General features: G+C 44.6%; 1 protein-coding gene across 19 annotated transcripts in view; it reads right to left on the bottom strand.

Moving 5' to 3' along the window:
- The window catches only part of RBFOX1 (RNA binding fox-1 homolog 1), a 1664339-nt gene that overhangs the window by 641069 nt on the left and 998197 nt on the right, over positions 1-25073 (bottom strand). For 2 of the 19 annotated variants that reach the window (XM_053276053.1, XM_053276054.1), the window contains one exon: positions 14863-14986. The exons of 16 other annotated variants lie outside the window; for them this stretch is intronic. In XM_053276053.1, coding sequence (XP_053132028.1) covers positions 14863-14910 — 48 coding nt within the window. In that variant the 5' untranslated portion in view covers positions 14911-14986. Of the gene's footprint in view, positions 1-14858; positions 14987-25073 lie in introns of those variants that run through there. One more of the 19 variants, XM_053276056.1, reaches the window with a different exon arrangement.

Genomic DNA, 25073 nt, shown 5'->3' with positions numbered 1-25073 from the left:
GCCAGCACACTCGGAGTCTACACACTCGGGAGCATCAAGTAAAGCAGGGATTCTCAACGTTGGGTCACCAGATGGTATTGGACTTCAGCTCCCATAATCCCCAGCGGTCTTTGGTTGGGAATTATGGGAGTTGAAGTCCAATAGCATCTGGAGACCCAACGTTGAGAATCCCTGAAGTAAAGCTTTTCCTGGACAATACAATGTTCTGAGTACAGATGGGACGATGGCATGTATTGGCATGATATTCCCCTCAGAGGGTGGAGCCACTCGGGAAAGAGCAGAAGGTTCCCAGTTCCCTCCCTGGCAGCATCTCCAAGAGAGGGCTAAGAGAGACTCCTGCCTGCAACCTTGGAGAAGCCACGGCCAGTCTGTGAAGACGATACTGAGCTAGATGGACCAATGGTCTGACTCAGTATATGGCAGATACTTATGTTCCTATGTTCCTAACAAAGAAGTCTTCCAAGCAGTAAACATAGCATCATTTAACTACCAGGGGGAGAGCTGGTCTTGTGAGAGCAAGCATTAATTTATCCGCATTGCTAAGCAGAGTCCACGCTGGTTTGCATTTAGATGGGAGACTACATGTCTGAGCACTGTGAGAGATTCCCCTCAGGGGATGGGGTCGCTCTGGGAATAGCATCTGCCTGCTTGCATGCAGAAGGTTCCAGGTTCCTTTCCTGGCAGCATCCCAAGATGGGGCTGTGAGAGACTCCTGCTTGCAACCTTGGAGAAGCCGCTGCCAGTCTGTGCAGACAATGCTGAGCTAGGTGGACCAAGGGTCTGACTCAGTAGAAGGCAGCTTCCTTTGTACAGTCCCTTTCAGTTCATTGTATTTGCCATCCTTTTGCTCCTCAAAGCTAATTGTTCTGGAATTGCAGGAAGCTCCCACACGCAGACAACTGTGGGCTTCTGGTAGTCCAGAAAAAGGATTTACACACACACTTCACAGCAGAATAAGTGAATGCACCATTTCTTAAATTTTTGGCCCATGCTTATATTGTGGCTTGGCATACATGCGTCAGAAATGTCAGGAAAAACAATCAGTTCAAAGCAACTAGTCTCGACTGATTAGCCAATGCTTTTGAGGAAGAAACAGACGCATTGCATGTCAACCAAACAATTTCTGAATTCTACCACAGTTCAAAAGTTGAGAAAAGCATCTGTTCCAACCACCCTAATTAATCCTATTAGTAGCAACTTCTAAGGCTCTCCATTTCCCTCGAAATGTCCCAGTTTCCCAACTAGACATTTCACCGCCCATAGGCAGGATAATAGTGTTCCCGGAAGCCATAGGATAATCTCTCCTTAGCAAAACTGTGTCTCCAACTTAAAGCAATCTTTGATTACACAGACAATAGGATCTTGTGTGCTTGACAGACATTTCTGCTTCAGGCACCTTGAAAACCATTTTGGAGAGGATAAATGAGGAACTTTTGGCTTCAGGTCAGGCTGAAGTCAGGAGGTCAGAGGGTTTCAGTATCAAATATAATACAAATGTACAGCAGGGGATATAAATCCAGATCCACACTTTTACACTCAGCCAGTGAGCCAACGGAGTCCTGAACGTTAAAAAAAAAAAGAGGTATGAGGCAAACCAGGGAGGGGACATATTTCTACCACTTCTTCTAAACTGCATTTCCAGGCTAAGCTGCTCACATCACTTGGACTGCAAGCTCAAAATGAATCTTTAATATAAATTGCAACATCCACACCTCTACAGTAATGACCTGTTTGATGTATATTGTATCTATCTGTATTAATTACATCATTAATAATACTTTCTTTGAAGCCTGCTCTGTTAATACAAGGATGTCAGGAGATCTATTTCCATACACTTTTCCAATTGCAAATCATCTTTGAGAAGAAAAGATTGTACATCTAACTATGAAACACTTAAATCATATCAGATTTTTTTTCCTTCGATGCCAAGAGAAAGGCAGAGAGAATGGGATGAAACTGAAATATAATCAAAAATAGCAAAATTACAAAAAGAGAAAGAGGTACACTGCCTTGTTTTAAACTAATGAATAACTGAATTAATTAAGCAATCAACATAGGGCTGCCACCATTTCACACATCTAAGTTCTACTTATTTCACTAATAATGCTGAATATGTTCTTTATTCCCTCCATACTGAAATCAATTGACTTTTAACGTTGACCAAGGATTTCCCCCACTATCATCCCAACGTTTTAGAATGGGCAATATTTTAAGGATATGCAATTGAGCATGATTCCCCACCCCCACCCCACTAACCAATTGTAAAGTATTGCCAGCAACTGAATCAAGGTAAAGTGTGCCGTCAAGTCAGTTTCGATTCCGGGCACCCACAGAGCCCTGTGGTTGTCTTTGGTAGAATACAGGAGGGGTGTACCATTGCCACCTCCTGCACAGTATGAGATGATGATGCCTTTCAGCATCTTCCTATATCACTGCTGCACAATATAGGTTTTCCCCATAGTCTGGGAAACATACCAGTGGGGATTCAAACCGGCAACCTTCTGCTTGTTAGTCAAGCATTTCTCCGCTGCGCCACTTAGAGTGACAGCAACTGAATACCCTGTGGTAAATGACTCCTGATATCTAAAGAGAAATGAAAAATCTATTCTCTCTCTCTCCCTCTCTCTCCAGGGGTGTAGCAAGGTTGGAGTGGGCCCAGAGACATGATTTTAAAATGCCCCCGCCCCACTGAAGCTCAGCTCATGAAGTAAAGAAATCTTAAATGAGGCTGAATAGTGGTAACAAAAAGCATAGTAACTTTTATAGTGTGTGTGTGTGTGTGTGTGTGTGTGTGCGCGCGCACGCACTATAATAGAACATCATCCTAAATTATTTTTTAAAAGGTTTTGTAAATTGTGGATGATGCAAGTCATTTAATGGGACTAGAGAAAGACAAGCTGTTCTGGTAGCTCCAGGTCTTAACACTCACATCAATTTCGGAGGATGAATACAGCTGAAGGAAGCCCGGGCAGGTGCGTGGCTGGGGGAGTCAATCATGTGGCTTGCCTCTGGGGGGGCAAGGCAGTGGGCCCCCAGACAACTTTCTCCCCTTGCCCTATTATAGTTGCACCCCTGTAACTCTCTCTCTCTCTATCTGTTAGTCCCCTGATAACTGAGCAAAGAGGCACCTTTTCAAAGTGGCAATTATCTTTCTTGAATAGGGGGAGAGCAACTAGCCTTATCCATCCCTATCACAACATCCCTCCAGTGGCTGTTGCTAAGGTCTATCTTATGTGTTTGTTTGTTTGTTTGTTTGTTTTTCAAGATTGTGAGCCCTTTGGGGACAGGGAGACATTTAATTTTATTTCATTCATATCTATGCAAACTGCTTTGGGGACTTTGGTTGAAAAGTGGAATATAAATATCTGTCATAGTCATATATCATATATCTATAGCTATATGTTTCTCTAAGGTGTATCCATCGCTAATCCCATGTGTGGCAGCTCTCGCGAGAGTTCGCAAGCAAGCTGCCAGCAGGGGGAGAGGAAAGAGCGAACAGGCTTGCGGGTGAGGCTTGCGGGTGAGGCAGCGAACAGGCTTGCGGGTGAGGCAGGAAACAAAACAGCAGTGGGGGGGAGAAAGCGGTGGCTGTGGAGGACAGGCTTCTGGGCTAAGCAGGAAACAAAACGGTGGGGGGCGGGGAAAGAAAACGGTGGGGTAGGGTGGGGGGGAGAACTGGAGGCTCAGATGCTCTGCGCCCAACTCAGCTAGTGATTTTGCTTTTGGAAAGCGTGGCTTTGCATCAGGTGGTGGTAGTAATCACTTTCTTCAATGAGTTCAATGCATCCACACGCAAATCACAATGAAGTGTAAATATAAGGGGGAAAGGGAAGAAATGAAATAAACTTGGCAATCCTGAAGAAAGTGGGTGGGTGGGTATGTACTTCAAAGATCTGGATCATGGCCCCACAGACTTCCTTTGATCATTCAATTCAATCGCACACATACAAATAATGACGTGCTGTGTGATTTTATAAAGTCTCTCGCATTCTAACAAAGAATGACACACTGAAGGTGGATGCAGAGAGAGCTAGTTGAGGCTGTGAGCTCTCTCCCATGTTTGGTACAGGTGCCTCCACTGTTGCATTTCCTTTCTGGAAGAGGTCATGGAGGGGCGGATGGCTGATGGGGTGAGGAGCTATGAGTAATTCATTGGGGGCTCATACCCAATGGGCCACCCCCAAATGATGACCCTGGTGGATGAGCAGTGTCGCTCTTTTCCCCATAAAAGAAGGGGAGGGCCATCTTTATGATGCCCTTATTAACTGTGCAGATATGGGAAGGAGAGCTGGTTGCGTGGGAGCAAGCATGAATTGCAAGCTTTTGCGACGCAGGGCCCACCCGTGTTTGCATCTGAAGGGGAGACTCCATGTGTGAGCACTGTCAGATATTCCCCTTAGGGGATGGGGATGCTCTGGGAAGAGCACTTGCCTGCTTGCATGCAGAAGGCTCCAAGTTCCCTCCACGGCATCTCCAAGACAGGACACTCCAGCAAGATTGGCTGCATGCTTGCAAGCAATGAGTTCCAAGCAGTGTCCCCTCTAAGGTGTGCACACGCTCACAATTCCCTTTTGTTATGTTCACTCAGTTAACTTTATATTAACTTTAGGGTGAATCAAGAAGACCTCATTCCTAATGCACATGTGTACACACTGCCATGATACTGCCACCCAGAATAAAACTCATTCTGCACACAGATGAAAACAACTAGAGAGTATACTGGTTCCAAGTCCCCTCCCTGGCAGCATCTCCAAGACAGGGCTGAGAGAGACTCCTGCCTGTAAACTCGGAGAAGCCGTGCCCACTGCCAGCCTCTGTAGACAATTCAGAGCTAGATGGACCAATGCTCGGACTCGGCGGCTTCCTATGTTCCTATATGTGCACACTTGATTCTCCCATTGCCAGATACTGAGGCTATGATGTAGACTTTAAACAAATAAGAATAAAGAAAGAAGTCGAAGCCAAGCTTCTCTCCTAAGTAGAGGCGAGACCGTAGAACCTGGCAGCAAGCACACAAAACACAATGTACACCACTCCAAGGCTCAGATGGGAAACAAGAACCTCTTCTTTTATTCATATAATATTTCTTTCTGGACACATTAAAAATGAATTTGCTAATCCCGTTTGCTGTACTTGCTGCCTGCTGGCGGTTCCCTTGCAACTGACCGATTAACATCATAATATAGGCGCAACCTGGCATGTAGCATCGGAGGCGGTCAGATCTTGTAAGCAGCCCCCCTCCAACAAGCTGACCCTCCCTCAACAAAAAAAGGCCAGGACAAGAGTGCTGGGATACCGCATCACCTGACTTCATGCCTGCACCAAGCTGGCCTGGCAAAACCAGCCAGCAAATCAGAGCTTTGGGGAATAATTCGCTTCATTCCAAATCGCATCAGACTTTTTCATGGATCTGTGAACACTGAGACTCTTCAAATAATTGTTCCAGTAACAGCTAGCGCTCTGGGTGTTGCGGTGCCGGATACAGTCCTAATTCCCTGACAGGAAGACTATGGGGATGCCAAAAAATGTTCCTGTTTTGCATTCTCTCTCCCCCAATATTTGGGCATTTCCACACAACTCTCACCAGGACACAGTCACAGAACAGAAACTGGATATATTCGCTGTGATCTGCTCTTTTGGCTGAATCTTTGAGCTTAGCCAGTGCCCTTGGGGTTCACTGTCTATCGTTTTAGCCTCACAATAACCCTACAAAGTAAGACAGAGACAAGCCAGATGAGAGATGGACTGAGAGGACAGATTTGAATCTGGGGGATGTTCTTTACCCTGCCCTACATGCTATTCCATGACTTAGATCACCTCCCATCATGATCCACACCCGGACCATAGATTTGGTGTCTGGTCTAGAGAAGGCACGACCAGAACAAGACCCAGTTCCAGACCCTGACACCAGACCTGATTGTGAAGGAACCCAGAACCCAAGTCGCTAAAAATGGAGACCCCCTAAAGCCAACCTCATCCATAGCTTTGCAGTCATTATCTGAATGCCAGCATCACAGGCTAGGCAGGGTCTGATAGAGGGGAGGTGAGAAAGCTGCCCCTTTAAGGCTTCCACCCTCCAAGCATCCAGCATGGAAGCAGAGCCCAGGAGGGTAGTCTGAGCTCAGAGGTATTTAAGCACTCAGAGCAACTCAGAGCTCATAGCTGTCCATGGTGCTGAAACCCAACCCACTTTGACTTGATCTCGCCCTGTGAGTTCTGCTCTGTGGAATGGGACAGAACATCCCTCTTAGGTGGCTATTCAGTGCAGAGAGGGGAAGTCAAGTACAGTGATTATCGGTTTCTCCACCTCTGTGGCTAATACAGTTTCCAGTGGCTCGTCCAGTAGGTACGAGCGTTGGGCCTTCTCTGTGGCTGCCTCAGGGCTTTGAAACGCTCTCCCTGCCAGAATAGGAGCTTCTCCATCGCTGACTGCTTTTTAAAAGACCCTCAAGACACACATGTTTTCTCAACCTTGTAATTAAAACTTATTTCAAATTGTTGTTTATTCTGTGGGATTATTTTAATGCTTCCATTCTGTGAATTGTTTGTAATAGTTTTTGTTCGGTGAAAGTGTTTTCTTTTCTTTTATATTGTAATCTTGGATTATGTACAGCACCAGATTGATGGATGTGTGTGTTTGTGCTTGTGTGTGTGTGTAGATATAGGGGTGTGTGTGTGTGTGTGTGTGTGTGTGTGTAAATATGATAAACACACACAATTGCCTCTTCAATTTAATTCGGGGAATTAGGTCTGTATTCATTCATTCATTCATTCAAATCCCAAACTGCCTATCACCTAAATCTCAAGGCGCTGCATACAACTTAAAACAATAACACTCGATAACAAGAATTAAAATAATTTAGAAATCATACATTTTGTAAAAAAAATAGTGTGAACATTTGAAAAAATAGTTGTGGCAAAAGGCTGGAGAACACATGTGATTTTTTTGGTGGCAGACAGAGATGGAGAAGCTGTTATGTTGGCAAGGAGCAAATTCCAAAGCCCTGGGGCAGCCACAGAGAAGGCCCCGCCTCACGTGTGAATCCCCCCCCCGTTCAGTGCACTCTGACAGCCCATTAGAGCTTCAGTCACTAGAGTAGGGGTGGGCAAACTTGGCCCTCCTGCTGTTGTTAAACTGCCCTGAGCCACTTTGGAAGGACGGTATATAAATAGAATAATTAAATAAATAAATAGAATAGAATAGAATAGAATAGAATAGAATAGAATAGAATAGAATACAAGTCCCATCTTCCCCAGCCACTGTAGTTCAACCACAGCGGGGAGGGCCAAGTTTCCCCACCCTTGCATGAGAACAGCCTCACCGGATGAGGCCCAAGGCCTATCTAGTCCAGCATTATTTCACACAGTGGCCCACCAGATGCCTTTGAGAAGCCCATATACAAGAGCATTAGAACCTAGTCGGTTGGACCTGACCTGCGAGACCAACCATCGGATATCTTCCCAAGTAGGAGGAGTATGACATGCCACTTTGAAGCCAGCCTTGCCTCGGTATCACTATCTCCTTGTTCTGGTAATTTTCCCTTGTTGCTTGTGCACTCTGCTCAGTGTGATCCATGGCTTATCCTCGTTTGACCCTCTCTAGCTCAGGACTGTTTGACTTGGCCAAAACCTTGGTGTGTTCTTAATGCTCGGCTCTTGATTGACCCTCTGGCTCCAGACCGCCTACTCCAGCATGATCTCTCTGGCCCTGAAGTGCATCATCTAGTGGCTGCTGCCTAGAGCTGAGCAACAGGATATATCTAATGAATTTCCACCAACATTCAAAGTCAAGGATTCCCCTTGCTCCTAATCCAAATACCAACCGTACAAAATGGGTTCTTCCCTTGGGGTGGGGGGTTAATCCTACTTCAATGAAATAATGATACACTTAAATTTGCAGTGAAGATCATTACTTTTTTACCAAATGAAAAAGTACAAGGACTTATTTCAAAACCAATCCACTCACTCTTTTCTTTCTGCACTTTAGCATGTTAAATTTATGAGCAGCACACAGGACTTTTTATTATTATTATTTTTTTAAAGAACTATAACTACTTTATAAAATATTTAGCTTTCTGGTGTTTTTACAACATTGAAAGCCACTTTCGCAAAGTAACCATCTAAAAAGCTGTGGCCTTGTATTTTCCTTGGGAAACAAAATAAAAAGAAATAAAAACTTGGTAAGATAGGAGCAAACGCTTGCTAAGGGGCCCAGCCTTTGGCAGGCGATCCCTGAAAGAACAGAAACACAGAACCCCATCAATATTTAATTCAGTAGAGGAGAAATATAGCACACAATTTGTATACCTCAACAGCAGAATTATATTCATTATTTGATCAATTATACTTTAATAAATATTTTACAACCTGCAGATTCCCCCCTCCCCAACTCGCCTTCAAGAATACCAGGCTCTTGATAGGTTAAAAACTACCATCACTTTTTCTGACCTATGATGAAACTTTGGTATTATTTCTGCAGGGTTGCAATGCTATTAAGGGCTGAAATTCCCCCAAGGTAGGCTTTAGAGCAGGGTTGGGCAAATTTGGCCATCCAGCTGCCGCTGAACTACAAAACCCATCATTCCCAATTTATTGTGGCTGGGAATGATGGGAGTTGTAGTTCAACAACAAATATGACCTCCCCTGATTTAGAGGAAGGAAATGTACCACTGTGTAAAACAGAGCACAACATGTTTTCCAAAATGCAAAAGGTCTTTACAGTAATTGGTGGTGTTCCTCTCTAGGAGAGGGGACACAGGAACATAGGAAGCTGCCATATACTGATTCAGACCCTTGGTCTATCGAGCTCAATATTGTCTTGTATGAAACCATACATTTCATGCATACACACACACCTTTGAGTCATTGTTAATGTCTTCAAACATTAAGGTAGCAATAGGAGAAAAAAGCAGAACGGCCTCTTTGGAAAACAAAGCCTAGTCATTCGCATACCAACAACTCTGGCAAGTGCAGTCAGTGGGAGTCATTTGGGAAACAAGAAAATCATTATTCCCCCATCATTATGTTTCTTGGATTGATCTGTGCAGCTGTGTAAGCAGAACTGAATTAACTCTGTCCAGTGCTGTTTGCCGAATTGTAACAAAGCCACCTAGTCTTGAAGATGGGATGTGATTTTGCTCTGTGGGAGGAGGATCACTCCTGGCCACTTTGTTGTGTCGGATAGAGGGCTGATCTAGGACCAGGGAGACTGCAGGGGAGCAACAACAGGAGAGAGGGCATGCACATACCTCTTGCCTGTAAGCTTCCTGCGGCATCTGGTAGGCTACTGTGTGAAACAGGATGCTGGACTAGATGGGCCTTGGTACTGATCCAGCAGGGCTGTTCTTATGAGATCTGGGTTCAAATCTCCATTCAGGAGTGAGCCTCACTCAATGGCCCTGGGCCTGACCTCTCACAAAGTAAAGGCATGAGGAGGAACTGTGGATTCTGTCCTTCTTGGAGGAAGAGCAAGATAAAATGACATAAAGGGCTTGTATCATATCATATCCACAGAAGACATACTCATTTTCAGCTTCCATTTAAAATAACAGTATTTACTTTCTGTTTGGTTGGAGACCCAGCTGAGGGCTTCTGATCTGAAATTCCTTTTTCTGCAGAGGGAATTAGTATTACCAATAATATTTTCATTACTCCTAAAATAATAATAATAATAATAATAATAATAATAATAATAACAACAACAACAACAACAACAACAACAACAACAACAACAATCCAAAAGCAAAGTGACATACATGCTCCTCCTCCCGATAACTTCAAAAAAGTCCTGTGCAGCAGGTTAGTCTGAGAAAGAGAGTGGCAGATAGCCATACAAAATTAATCCTGAGTAGTCCTATTGAAATCAAGACATCTTGTAAGGAAACTCCTGAGTATTACTACTGAGTAACTTAGGCTGCATGTCACCCAATCTTGGGGTTGCCAACATCCTTATTGGATGAATACAGGAGGACACAAGTCAGGCAGGGGCAGACTGCTTGGGCCCAATCAGCGGCCATGTGCCAGGGACCCACAAAGCACAGGCAGCGACAGTTCCCTTCTAAGCGCCATTCTGGTTGAAGCCCCTGGCAGATGTGAACCTGTGCTCAGGTCGCTGTGAACGCATATTGGATTAAAGGACAGCTTCCTGGGAAAGAGGGGTGTCGCTCCACCCATCCCTTTCTCACCTGTCCATTCAGTGTCCTCGGTGCAGCAGACAGAGGCTCTCTGCAAGCAGGGGAAACATCTCTCTCTCAAACCACTGGTGGTGCACAGGGGCCACAGAGCCAAAATACAGGGGAAATAGCATCACAGGCAGGACGGCCACTTCCTCACGGAAATACGGGATGTCCCGGCTCATCTGGGACTGTTGGCAACCCTACCCAGCAGCCCTTAGAGATCTGAATCCAGATCTAATACCAACACTTTGAGTACTATTATTTTACTTACTGTACTTCTTCTTCTTCTTCTTCTTCTTCTTCTTCTTCTTATTATTATTATTATTATTATTATTATTACATTTATATCCCGCTCTTCCTCCAAGGAGCCCAGAGCGGTGTACTACATACTTGAGCTTCTCCTCACAACAACCCTGTGAAGTGGGTTAGGCTTAGAGAGAAGTGACTGGCCCAGAGTCACCCAGCAAGTCTCATGGCTGAATGGGGATTTGAAGACAGGTCTCCCCAGTCCTAGTTGAGCACTCTAACCACACTACACCACACAGCACTCGCAGAGCAAAATGGAATCTAATTTCTTTCTTTTTTTTTAAACTCACCTCAATGATTGATAAGCATGCAATTGTTATTGTAAACCACCCAGAGATGAAAGTTTGGGACAGTATACAAATTTTATAAATAAATAAATAAATAGATCACGCGTGATAGCATGCTACAACACAATTAGATCCCTCTGGCCTTCGTTCAATTCGACTTTACCTTGCATTCATGTGGCCATCCCTACTCCCTTTCCTTGGGTTTCCCCTCCACACACTAAGAATTATGTTGATTTACCTTGTCCAGAAATTTAAAATAACACAGAACAAGAAAAGGTGTGCCTGTGGGGTTTTGTTCAGAAACAAGGGCAGGGAGACAAGGAAGATATATCTGGGGGGGGTGGGGGTGGGGGTGAAAATCTGCAGAAAAAGAACAATCCCTACTTTAAACAATCAATTCCCTCACTGTATAGACTTTAAATACCTTTGAGGTATTGCTGCCGACTCCAGGGTGGGGAGAAAGAAAGAGAATAGGCAAGGAATGAGTCAATATTTCTGCACCCCGGAATTAATTAAACTGTCAAAGAAATCAATTACCCACCACATGCACTCTTGTCACAGCCCGAAGTTCCTGAAAGCGCAATAGCCTTTTTTTCCCCCATTCCAGAAGAAAACATTGCAGGTATTTACAAGTTTGGAAGCAAATGCAGTATCGGAGTTCATGAGGGGCAAACCTTTATATGTTTGGTGAAGAAGAACACAAGAGATAAAGACCGAGGTGCCCAGAAGATTCCTAGGAAAGGTTCTGAAGGTTGTCCCCTCCGCCCTGCAATTGAGCATCAAAAGAGTGTTACCTCAAGTAACTCCTCAGTTGCAAAAAGGACCACGCAAATAAATATCATGGAGACCCAGGCATCAGTAGCGTTGACGCCTACAATGCCTCTTTGTTGCTTCGGGCGGCTGAATACAAATATGATGAGTATTTATATACCACTTTTCAAACAAAGTTCCCAACATAGTTTACATGCAGAGATTAATTAATTAATTTCAGAACAAAGATGGGAGTGCCTTTGAGCATGTGCAGAGCATCATTTCCCTCACTACAGTGTGTGCATTTCTGTATACTTGTCTTTGAATGTTTGGACACATTTCCAAAGTGGGTAACAATACATATCAATAAATGTTGCCAATAACAGGAAAGAATCGCAACCACCACCAAATCAAAGAGCAGCAGTTCAGCACAATCAAAGCCATAGCACTATAACCCTTAGGTTGCTGGTTCGTTTCCGGCTTCAGGGAGATTTGATTTGGAGAGGAGAGCTGGTCTTGTGGTAGCAAGCATGACTTGTCCCCTTAGCTCAGCAGGGTCTGCCCTGGTTGCATATGAATGGGAGACTTGATGTATGAGCAGCACTGTAAGATATTCCCCTTAGGGGATGATGGAGCCCCTCTGGGAAGAGCATCTAGGTTCCCAGTTCCCTCCCTGGTGGCATCTCCAAGATACGGCTGAGAGAGATTCCTGCCTGCAGCCTTGGAGAAGCCGCTGCCAGTCTGTGAAGACAATACTGAGCTAGATAGACCAATGGTCTGACTCAGTATATGGCAGCTTCCCATGTTCCTATGTTCCTACTGTTATATCTGGTCACATGAATGGGGCTAAATGGAAATGGATGCAGAGGGGGGCAACCAAGGTTCTGGTTCTTCACTGGTGGCCCCTATCGGCCCTAAGCACAGCTCCCTGGCTAATAGTTTGTTGCACTTGTGTGAAGCTTTTGCCAAAGCTAAGTATTCTGCACTGGCCTTCTGCACCATGTGGAGGTGAGGTGACCTTTCCCGCCATGCAGTACTGCACGCTTAAGAGAGGTCCCAGTCACTCATAAAGGGCACTCCCAGCACTGAGAAAAGCATTCTACTCGAGTCCCTAGTTTTTCATGGTGGTTATGTTTTTGTCTACAATTGCAAATACAAAACCTACAATACAGGAAACGTTGGGCCTATGGGAATCTGGGGATTAGGTTCCTCTGAAAAATCTGGTGTCCAAAATCATAATGAAAATCGAGGGCAGAAATAAAAGGAGTACAGCACAGTACCTCTAACTTTTCAGAGCTCCAGGTTTTCATCTCCTCCAGCAATGTGCCCCCATTCTCCAAATTCTGCCCCAAACCCCCACTGAAAAAGCAGGGGGGGAGACCCCAAAATGGTCCCACACTGCCTCCAAGTTGGAAATTCCTTTGGAAATGCCTGCAGGAGTGTGGAAACTGTGCACAAGAATCACAAAGAGCTGAAAATCACCCCCACAGTAATGGAAACTGGTTCCCTATAGATTGACCATGAAACAGTATAGGAACCCGTGGAAAACGAGGGCCTCCTATACTTTGCAGAGGTCAACACAGTGGAAAACAGTTCTCACAGGAAAGGGTGTTGTTGTTGTTGTTGTTTGGCAAGGTGGCCCCTGTGGTGTTTGGGGTTCATCCATTCCTTGATCCAGACATCTTTTGAATGGGGCTATAGCTACTTGTATTCCAGTCCTGGAACAGAGGCGAGGCTAACAGCTAGCAGCAAGAGCACAGAAAAGCAGTCTGCACTTGCCTCTCTGTATGTAATATCCTGGAGAGATCATCCTGGAGAGAATCCATCTATGTGGTCGCAATGAGTTGACGCTGAGTTGACTATGCTTAATCAATCATGCAATCAATCAATTCAATCAATGCAATATCTATTTCATTCAACTCTTAGTATTCCTGATTCTACTCCACGGTCTTGTCCTTGCAGACCACAACCCTTTCCTCTGGATTCTACAGCCCCCACAAAACCAGTGAAGACCACTGACCTGCTGAGAGCTAGTTTAAATCATGCTTAGCTTCTCCTGATCTGTTTTCAAAACCAGATTACAGAAAAAAACATGATCCGACTGTTACAATCAGCAATCCAAAATCACATGGCCTCTTGGTATACATACATGCATGTGTATTCACATATTAGCGACAAGATGTATCCATTACCCAATCAGACACACAACTTCTTCAGGTCCTGGTTAAGGGACTAAATCACAACAACTCTAGCGACTCACAAAAGACAACATTCCCAAAAGGTAAAAAATAGAAACAATGGTCTACAAGGGACAAGGGCCAGAACTTAGGGGCCTATCTCTCATAAAGAGGGATGGTTGATTTATACACAACACACACAAACACCTCCCTTGCAATCCCAGGCAGGCAGCAACAAGAGGATGCTGATTACAGCAGTGCACGCAGGCTGCAATACAGAGTCAGGCCAATGCTCCTGACTGACTTAGCAGAGTAAAGAGAGCATTAGAGCAAGAGGTGATGAGGTAGGGTACACACTAGAGGTGTACTACCCCCCTACTATTTTAGAGTAGGTACACGCATGCATTTTCAACATGAATGGGAAATTAGAATAAATGTGCCCCATTTGATTTCCATTGAAAAGATAAGGAAAAGGAACAAAATACATATGCCAATCACTTCATTTCAATCTGTTTTTCATCCTTTTTCATTTTCCATGGATTTCAAAGGGAAAGCCACCCAGACGACTCCAGACTGTAACTTTATATTTTGCTAGCCTATCACCTCCGTTTCCTGTCCCCGCCCCTAACCAAATGGCATGGAGTTTGCAGACACTCCCTTACGGCATCAGATCTCTCTGAAAGGTGGCAGGTATGATGCCGTGAGGGATCAGCAGAATGCCAGGAGATGGCATGCCACTTGGCTAGAAAACAAGAACATCATCTGCACCAGAAGACTGCTTGGCTCTCCCACTGGAACAAATGGAGAATGCAAAAACTGAAAAATTTAAATAAAATTAATATAAAAACCAAAAAGCTCTCTAAAAACAAACAAACAAACAACAGTAAATGAATGCCCATTTCTTCTTGCACACACCCCTAATTTTGCCCCTAATTGCACATCTCCCCAACAATCCAGACCCATCCAAACACATTTATTCCATAGATTTTTGGATACAGAGAACATTTTGCTTCTAGATCATGGAAACCTCCAACACGTGCTAGAACTTCCTCCACCCCTTGCCACCCTTTTGACCCCCAAGCCAGCCATCTTGTGTGAGCCCAAGCCACACCTGAGTGCGGAATGCTAGACCAAACCCTGACAATTGCGAATCGCATACATACATACATATATCATCCAAAAGGGATGGCTCTGGAAAAGAGGGGTCCCTGCCATTATCTCTTCCTCTTGCTTCTTCTGGTCCCCCAATCCTACTCCTCCTGCTAATTGCGGCAATGAGGAGGTGGTACACCTGGGGAGAGGGAGAAGAAAGGATGGAACGGCATCACACGCGGGGGAGAGGCAATTCGTACATCATCTGGACTAAACAACAGCGCTCCCAAAAGCGTGCATTGGGGGAAAATGGGAGGAGGGAAATTATGGATTGGGGCCACACACACACACTGCAGCTGGGAAGGGGGGGAGTAGTAGACCAGTGTCCTCCAATCTGTGTTCTGTGGACCACTGGCGGTCCACAGGAGTACTGCAAGTGGTCCATGCCGGTGGGGAGATAAGGTAATAAACAACATCACCCTTCTAGGTTCATTCTTTTCCCCACTGGTACGCCTACTATGAGTAAATGTGCTGTGATTAGCACAATATGTTTGTGAATGAGTATAATATCTTATTAGAGATAGCTGTTTTTAAAATACGCCATTGAGATATAAGTTTGACTTCTGCCCGCCATAGGCTGTGATCGGAACATTCAAAACAAGGTGCTTACGGGGTGGTCTGCAAAAGATTTCATTGACAATGTAGTGGGAAGGAAAAGGTTAGCAGAGGTTTCAGACAGTTTATTCAAGCCATAGATAGAATGGTGGACAAAGGTCAAATAACATGTGGCACTCGATGCATCCTTTGTGCTCAGTTTACAAAATAAAAATAAAACAGCAACTGAGGGAGAACATCCACAGGATTATGGACTAAATATCCCTTCCCTGCATGTCGTAGCACAAATCCTGATCAACTTAGATCTGGTGCTGGGGGCAGGGAGGAGGGAAGGTTCCAAACGGCCTCCTTGTCTGTCCTTGTGTTTCTTGCAAACTTTGCAAGGGATGTGAGGAGAAACACCACCTGGAAATTTGGCAATGGCCAGATCAGTCCTGAAGAGTGGCTCAATTGATGGCATTTGTCCTTCCTGGCGATGTCGTAAAAATCCACCCCCTGAGGTAATTGCCACACCTTGCCTCATGGAAGGACTGCCATTGAGTGATCTTTATGGTTGGGTGGGGAATTTGAACCAAGATCTCTCTGGCGATAGTCGGACATTCTAACCATTATACCACAATGGCTCTCTCTATAGCCCAAGATGTACTTTATTATTGCAATCCCACACACCTTTCCCATCACCCCACCAAAAACTCAAAGAGTGAACAGCACAGAGCAGGGCCGAGGGATTCGGAGCCAGAACTTGTTGCATTGGAGGGATTCCCCCAAGAGACAGGGACTCTAGGCACCCGTCTCTGTGTGCAGTTTGGCTGGAAGCAGGTTGTGCTCACACATGTGCAAGTAGCCAGAGGAAAGGGAGTGCTTGCTTCCATAACCTCAGCTAAGAACCAGTGTGACTATGGTGAGGTGGCACTGATCCCACCAGGATTTGGCCCAATCCTGGGTGTCCCTAGCCCAGTTTAGGCTGCGCATGAGAACAGCTTCATTCTCTGAATGTGGACACATATCTGAAGGCAGAAGCACTATGAGAGGAGAGAGTAGGGATGCTGAATTTATTAATGAGCTGTTAATTCATGTGCCTGAGTTTTATTAGAGTCTGTAAATCTCCTATGTGTACAGAAGTCCTGAGATTTCTGAAACTCTTGTAAATTAGCTGCTGGTACTAATGAAACAGTTGTTTAGGTTGTCAAATGGACTGGATTGTGAAGGATTTGGGTGTTGAAATAATTACTGAACCAAATAATTAAACTATGCTACAAAATTACTCTTATAGCAATATTTACAGTGTATTTGCCTCTCTCAGGCGCTCCCCCCTCTCTTAAAAGAAAATAAAAAACCTCAAACCTGAATTATGATGCTTGTTACAGATGAAGCCACACACATAATAGCTTTAACCAACGATAAATTCATTGTTTTAAAGTTACACAAAAGCTGATCTGAAAGTAATTTGTTTTCGCTGTGCAATCTACACAACATCTTCCAGTGCCGCATGTTAAAGCCATTGTGAACTTTGGGGAGATAGATATTCATAGGTATAAAGTTGAACTTCAAACAGCCATATAAAGAAACTGGAAGATACATCCATTTTCTCCCCCCCACACCACCGCATCCTTTCAATGCTAGAGTCATCTTCCACTATCCTGTCTGACCTCTGCCTTATCAGTGCTGAAAGAGAATGATAAGCAAACGGCTAATTCAGTAAAGACAAATTGGGAACACACCAAACGGCTACTTCTTAACCCCATGCTACGTATATGTGCAGAATCTCTTTTTGCATGAAAATAAATGTTCTTGCTGTTCATGGGAGCAGAGATAGTCTTATGGTAGCAAACACGAATTGTTGCCTTGGCGAGAGGAGAGCTGGTCTTGTGGCCGCAAGCATGACTTGTCCCCTTAGCTAAGCAGGGTCTGCCCTGGTTGCATATGAATGGGAGGTACATTGATCTCCTCCCCATGCTGTGTGTTTATCTTCGATGTTGATGTGGGGTAGATTAAGCCACCTGCATCGCTAGGGGAGAAGGGGCTCTTGTTTGCTCTTCTCCTCAGTGACCCCTCACGTGCACCAGCCCTGCCCCTGGGAGGGCCTAACCCTAACCGGCTCGGGTTCTTGGGTCCCATCCATCCAATTCTAGTGCCACCCCAGGGTTAAACTGAAGACAAGGGAATGGCCCAATCAGGGAGCTCTGCATGGGCTTCAAGCCCAGGTCTTCCTCATCCTAATCTAAGTCATTAACCACTGCACACGACTATCTCTTATTCCCTGTCTAGGATCGCTGGATCACAATGCTGAAGTGGCAGTGAACGCCATCACGGGCAGAAGTACTCTGTGAGGATCCAGACTTTTGTTCTAGAAGGCTCTTTCTCTTCAAAAACAGCAGTTGGTTGGTTGGTCGGTTGGTTAGTTGATTAAGTGCCATCAAGTCGGTGTCGACTCTTAGTGACCACATAGATAGATTCTCTCCAGGATGATCGGTCTTCTTCTTGACCTTTAAGGTCTCTCAGAAGTGCATTCATTACTGTCATAATTGAGTCTATCCACCTTGCAGCTGGTCATCCTCTTCTTCTCTTTCCTTGAACTTTTCCCAGTATTATGGAGCTGGGTCTTCACAGAATGTGTCTGAAGTACAATAGTTTGAGGCTGATCATTTGTGCCTAGAGTGAAAACTCTGCATTCATTTACTCAACGATCCATTTGTTTGTTTTCCTGGCTGTACACTGTCTTCAAAAGTCTTCTCCAGCACCAAAGTTCAAAAGCGTGAATACTTTTTATGTCCTGCTTCTTCAAAGTCCAGCTTTCATATCCATAGAATGTCATGGGGAAAACCATTGTCCAAACCTTTGACATGTCACAGTGCTAGTCTGCGGCATATTTCTTCACTGCTGGATCCTTTACTGTTGATGGTCAATCCTAAACCCCAGAAACTATCCACCACTTCAGTGTCTTCATTATCCATTCTGGGGCTGGTTGCCATACCCATTGTCATTAGTTTAGTCTTCTTTACATTTAGTCGTAGTCCCATTTTTTTTCACTTTGCTCCTTGACTTTCACGATTCTATCATAATCTTGCAGATTACTGCAACATTGAGTTGGCAGAACAATGCACATGTAAAAGGACAGTTCTCTGCCCCAGGGAACTTCCAATGCATATTTTGAGGGGAGGCAACAAGGGGAGATAGAAGGAGCAATGGATGGTTGGGAGCAAATGTAGAAAACATTTTAGGCAGTGTAAGGCTGTGGGTAAGACGGGTAAGGCTGTGGTTCTCAAGCTTAAATCCCTAGATTATGTTGTACTAAAGTTCCCATCATCCCCAGTCACAATGGCTGGTAGTGGAGGATGATGGGAGTTGTAATCTAACAATATCTGGGTACCCAAGTTTGAAAACTGCTGGGTTAAGGCAGAGGATCCAAACATCTTAAAATGAACAGGGTTATGAAATGAAGGATCTTACCTGCACACCCCTGTTGAGAGGTGAGATATACATATTTCAAAGAGATAAAAGGACAAAAAATATGAGATGGAGCAAAGTTTGGAAATAGTACACAATAAATAGGAATGTAATCACAAGAACATTTTATGGCTCTGGGCTGCGGTTATCAGATGTTGCATCTATCATTTTATGCTGCCTGTACAGTTGTGGGGAAAGAGAAAGAACGGATTTGAATGCTTCAGATCTGAACAATTACAGAAGGGCTTTAAAACTGTTCACTGCAGCACCCCGGAAGTGGGTTTAAAATTATATTATCTGTGATAGATGTTGTGCACAGATTGCATATTCCAAGTGAAAAAGCATACCTTTCTAAGATGGAATCTATTAAATATGAGTACACACACAACTGCTCTGTCTGCAATATTCATAGACATAACTTTTAATCTTTGCCAGAAATGTTACTGCAAATTTCACACTGTAAAAAGAAAGGCACAAATCATGTTTATTGCAAAGCTCTGTGAGCATTTGTTCTCTATCTGGAGAGATCAGGTGAATAAAATGAGAGCCAGTGTGGTGTAGAGGTTAGAGGGTTAGACTAGGACTGGCAAGACCCAGATTCAAATCTCCACGGAGCCAAGTCACTGGGTGACTCTGGGCCAGTCCTATGCTACTCCTATGCTACTTCAGAGTGTTGTTGCGGAGATAAACATAACCATGTACACCACCAAGAGTGGAGGGTATACCATATTTACCCAAATCAAAGACAACTCTAAATTTAAGATGACCCTTTTAAAATGCAGGTTCGATACAGGTTATGCCTGTATTTATCCAAAAGGAAGAAGACTCTTAATTCAAGACAACACCCTGGATTCTAAGATAAAATAACTTGGAGGGGACGGGCTAGAGGTCTTTCGCACAATCAAAAACGATGTTCTACCCAGATTTGATAGCTGTATGTGCTCCCAACTTTCGGTTGTGTGGAAGCAAGGAGAGAGGAAAACCTGGGTAGAAGTGATTGTGTGGAAGCAAGGTAGGAGGAAAAGCTACCCAGGTTTTCCTCCTACCTTGCTTCCATACAACCAAAAATTGGGAGCACACACCACCCCCAAACCCGGGTAGAACACAGTTTTTGATGGTGTGAAAGCCCTCATCATGTTGTATTGAAAGTGCAGATGTCTGTACACGGGCACACATTTGTGTCAAAGACTGTACATGTGTTCATGTTACAGCTGAACCTGGGTACAGACTAGGGGTGTGCGCAGAACTGGCTGGCCCGGTTTGGTCCGACACCCCCTCGAACCCTGCCCCATGGTTTGTCTCAGTCGAGGTGGGGGTCACAAGCCTTTTGTAAGTGTGTGTGTGTGTGTGTGTGTGTGATATTTTACCTCAAACCCCCTCTGGGGGGGTTGCCGAAGGCAGTGGGGGGGTGTCTGCGGAGGTCCCCCCTCCCCCCACAGGCCTTAATAATCACCACCGCGGCCGGTTCTATAGCCGTTTTTGGTCCATTCTAGCCTCTGTAGAGTGCTGGACTAGGACTGGGGAGACCTGAGTTCAAATCCCCATTCAGCCATGATACTTGCTGAGTGACACTGGGCCAGTCACTTCTCTCTGAGCCTAACCTACTTTACAGGGTTGTTGTGAGGAAAAGCTTAAGTATATAGTACACCGCTCTGGGCTCCTTGGAGAAAGAGTGGGATATAACATGTAAACAAAAAAATTAAAAAGAGGTCATCCCATGAAATTGATTGCCAGGAAATTTAGGACTAACAAACGGAGGTAGTTTTTCACACAATGCATAATCAACTTGTGGAATTCTCTGCCACAAGATGTGGTGACAGCCGACAACCTGGAAGGCTTTAAGAGGGGTTTAGATAACTGCATGGAGGAGAGGCCTATCAACAACTACTAGTCGGAGGGATAAAGGCTACCTCCAGCCTCAGAGGCAGGATGCCTCTGAATACCACTTGCAGGGGAGTAACAGTAGGAGAGAGGGCATGACATCAGCTTCCCAGAGTCTTCTGGTGGGCCACTGTGTGAAACAGGATGCTGGACTAGATGGGCCTCCTTAGGCCTGATCCAGCGGGGCCATTCTTATGTAGAAGCAATTAGAGTTAGAGATCTAATCATATCCATGCCTTGCATGAAATTAGTTGGCAGCAGACCCGTAAGTTTGCAGGGAGGTAGACAGAAAGAGGTTAACTTTGCAGACATCATCTCTCCCCAAAGCCTTTGATGCTATGAACCACACTGATTGGTTAGGAGAAGCAGAGTCTGGGACAGAGATTAAAAAGGCTGCAGAGGGAAGAAGAGAAAGGGGGTTATTGGTTTTAACGTTGGCCTTCTTCCAACTGTCTGCAACTTCATCGGACCCAAAAGTGTGTGTAGGGAGAGAAAGGGGAGTGTGATCGATTAAAATGCAAAAGAAAAGAAAAGAAAGGGGAAAGGACCCTGATATTTAAAGTAAAAAGAAACACATCCGAGTGTGTGTGGCATTTTCATTAGATTGCCCGTTGACAAGCTGCTAAATGGTTATTTGGGATGAGGAAGGAAAGGTGGCGTGTTGGAGGGGCTTCCCATAATTAATTACCTAAACATGCACAGCATTGAGCTGAAATCTGGGGAACGGAAAGGTACAGGGGAAAGTGCTGAGCAGACAGGATTTGCACACCAGTGCCTCTCCCAATTTGCAGGAGAATAGAAATCATGAACAATTGATACACCCTGTTAGCTCCTATCAGGGAGAGGTAACTCTTGCATCGCCTGAGGGGTACCTGATGCATTTTAACAATGGCAAATAAGAAAAGGTGGTAGGCCTGGCTGCAGGCAGTAGCCCTGGGAGATTAAATCTGGAAGTCTGGATGCAGATCGGAATTGTGAGTGGGGGGGGGGGGGATGTTTGTAATTTTGGTTCTGCCTAATGAGCCAGAGAGTGGTGAAATAAACCATGCAAATAGGAGAATGGCTTAACTCTTTCTTTCTGCAGTCTCAGGCCTCTCTCTCTCTCTCTCTCTCTCTCTCTCTCTCTCTCTCTCTCACACACACACACACACACAGACAGACAGACAGACACACACACACACACACACATTTTCCTCTTCCTTTGCATGGGGGGCGGGGGTGGAATGCCTTGTGGGTTTCTTCCTTCCACGACATAATGGGTGATTGCCAGGAACATTATCCCTCTGTCCAGCGTAATCCTCTCGAGAAAACCGGCCAGGAGTGGAGAAAGTGTGCCCCTCTCCTTAAAGAGCTCTTCTTTTTCCCTTCCGTTTTGGGAACATGAGTGGAAGTGCCAGCAAAGTTTGCACCACTCGATGCTGCAAGCTGGGTCCATGCAAACGGAGCTAGCAGGTTTGATACGTTGTGCTCATGGCAGCATCTGTGACTGGTTGTTTGGTGTCGACCAGCCTTCTCTTTCTTCTCACAGGACACCCCCTTTGTGTCCAGAATCTAGCTCCCGGTTGCAACCAGGATCAGGCATTTGGCATCCCTGGAAATTTAGGACTACTGCAGTGTATGAGTGACCGGAAGGGAAGACCAAGCTGCTTAACCAGGCTGGAAACTGCTACTACTACTACCACCACTACCATCACCATCACTACTATACACAAATCCTCGACAAAATTCTCAAAGTGGCTTATATAGAAAAATAAATAATACATATATAATATGGTGTACTACTATTACGACCACCACTAATGTTTCCACCACCACTACTACCGCTACTATTGCTACTATTACTACTATTACTACCACCACTACTACTGCTATTGCTGCTGCTACTACTACTGCTACTGCTACTACTACTGCTACTATACCACTCCCCTGCCAAATTCTCAAAGTGGTTTATATAGAAAAATAAAGAATACATAAATAATATGGTCGTCTACTACTACTACTACCAATACTACTACTACTGCCACTACTACTACCACTGCTACTGCTATAAGGAGCCAGTGTGGTGTAGTGGTTAGAGTGCTGGACTAGGACTGGGGAGACCCGAGTTCAAATCCCCATTCAGCCATGAAACTAGCTGGGTGACTCTGGGCCAGTCACTTCTCTCTCGGCCTAGCCTACTTCACAGGGGTGTTGTGAAAGAGAAACTCAATTATGTAGTACGCTGCTCGGGGCTCCTTGGAGGAAGAGCGGGATATAAATGTAATAATAATAATAATAATAATAATAATAATGCTACTACTACCACTACTGCTGCTGCTACTACTACTACTTCTGTTACTATACCGCTCCTCAACAAAATTCTCAACATGGTTTCTAAAGAAAAATAAATAATATATAAATAATATGGTCTACTACTACTACTACCACCACCACCACCACTACTACTGCCACTGCCGCTACTACTGCTACTATGCTGCTCCTCAACAAACTTCTCAAAGCAGTTTATATAGACAAATTTTATATATATATATATATTGGTCCCCTTCTTGTCCCCAAAGGGCTCACAATCTAAAAAGTAACATAAGGCAGATACCAACAACAGCCACTGGAGGGATGCTGTGCTGGGGTTGGACAGGGCCAGTTGCTCTCCCCCTGCTAAAGAGAAGAGAATCACCACTTCAAAAGGTGCGTCTCTGCTCAGTTAGCAGGGGCGAGAAGGCAGGATATAGAGCCCTTTCTCATGATCATGTGAGAGGGCCTGAGGGTGGGTGGTGGGGAAAACAGAAAAAGCTCACCTTCCCCACAGATGATCCTGCTGGCATTGCTAGGCATGTGGATTCTGCACCCAGGTGGCAGACAGTCAGGTAAGCAGAGTAAAGGGACCTAATTTAATAGCCTGGCTTCTTAGCTGGGTTTGCCGCCAAGACTGCTCATGAGAACAGCCTCATAGACTGCTAAGAGAATCAGTTTGGATTCAGCCTCATAGCGACCTGATCTCTATTATTGTGGGGGTAAAAAGAGGCTCTTTTAGACTATACACAGTTTGTGTCTGCCCAGAAATGACTTCTGGTGTCATTTTTAACCTGGAGGCAGCGCTGAGTCATTTTGTGGCTCTTTTCTGTCAAAAAGAAAAAAAAGGTGAAAATTGGTGGGGTTAGGGGGGCATTGCTGGAGAGCAAGGTCAGGTGCTATAGTCTTCTTATTTTGCCCCCCCCCCCGCCCCACCTCTTTGTGACTTTGGGTCAATTTGGTGTGCTCAGGAACCCAATCCCAATCCCACAGATTCCCAAAGAGTTAAGAATGCTTTATTCATAGTTTCTGTTTCTGCAATTTTAGGTGAGAACAGAACACCACCAAAAAACAAGCTCATCCTGCATGTTGTTGTTGTTTTTAAATGATATATATATATATATATATATATATATATATATATATATATATATATATATATATATGTATATGTATATATATATATATAGAAAGACACGGAAGTATATGGAAAAGGTAGACATCTGTTAGTTGCAAAAGGGCTCCAATCGAGACCTAACTAACTTCCTGGTCCAGAGGGAAAGGTTGGCAGAGACTGAAACAATGGCAGGGAAGTGATATACAAGGGTTTAGTGGTGACAGCAGGTTGGGTATGAGCAGGAACCCTGCATGCCGTGGGTCCAAGGCAATAAAAGAAAGGGGCAAGATTAATAAAACCAAACACCATTACAGGCAATATTTTCACCTCCTAACAATACAAACAGGCTAATTAAGTTACGAACCGACCCAGCGGGTCGGCCTTATTTTCTGGAGCCTGTGATATTACCATTCATGAAATTGTATTTGGTAGGTTGCCTGTCCAGAGACTTTCAAGCAGTACCTCTATCCATGATTCATAAGGGCAAAGATCACCCCGATTTCCACTTTATGCCAGAGTAATCCTTTGCTTCTCACACAGCACTTTACATTTTCTTCTCTCATAGCCACTGAACTTTGGAAATGACTCCTGATTTGGTTTCTCTCTCCCTCCCCTCTATTTCTCTTTGTCTGAATTATGTCTGCGAGCCCAGTGTGAAGAAAGTATTTTAGCCTCTCTCCAAGAGAGCTGTACAGAAGAAAAGAGGGGACTAAATTCATGTCTGGAATTAGTTTTGTTCGTTTTGTATCTCTGTGAGGAAGGGGGATATCGGAAGAGAATGACCTTGTTCGGAGATGATACAAAGCTAAACAGGAGGTGAAGGGGTCAATCAATAAATAAGCAGTTGGCATAGCATTTAAAATGACCTGAGGACCACGGTGGGCAGGAGGTGGGCTTTATAAATTAATAAAGCAAACAACGAAATCAGGTAATGAGG

This window comes from Hemicordylus capensis, chromosome 13 (assembly GCF_027244095.1).
Source record: "Hemicordylus capensis ecotype Gifberg chromosome 13, rHemCap1.1.pri, whole genome shotgun sequence".
NCBI lineage: Eukaryota > Metazoa > Chordata > Lepidosauria > Squamata > Cordylidae > Hemicordylus > Hemicordylus capensis.
The sequence above is the reverse complement of the archived record's forward strand: the minus strand, read 5'-3'. Positions and strand labels throughout refer to the sequence as shown.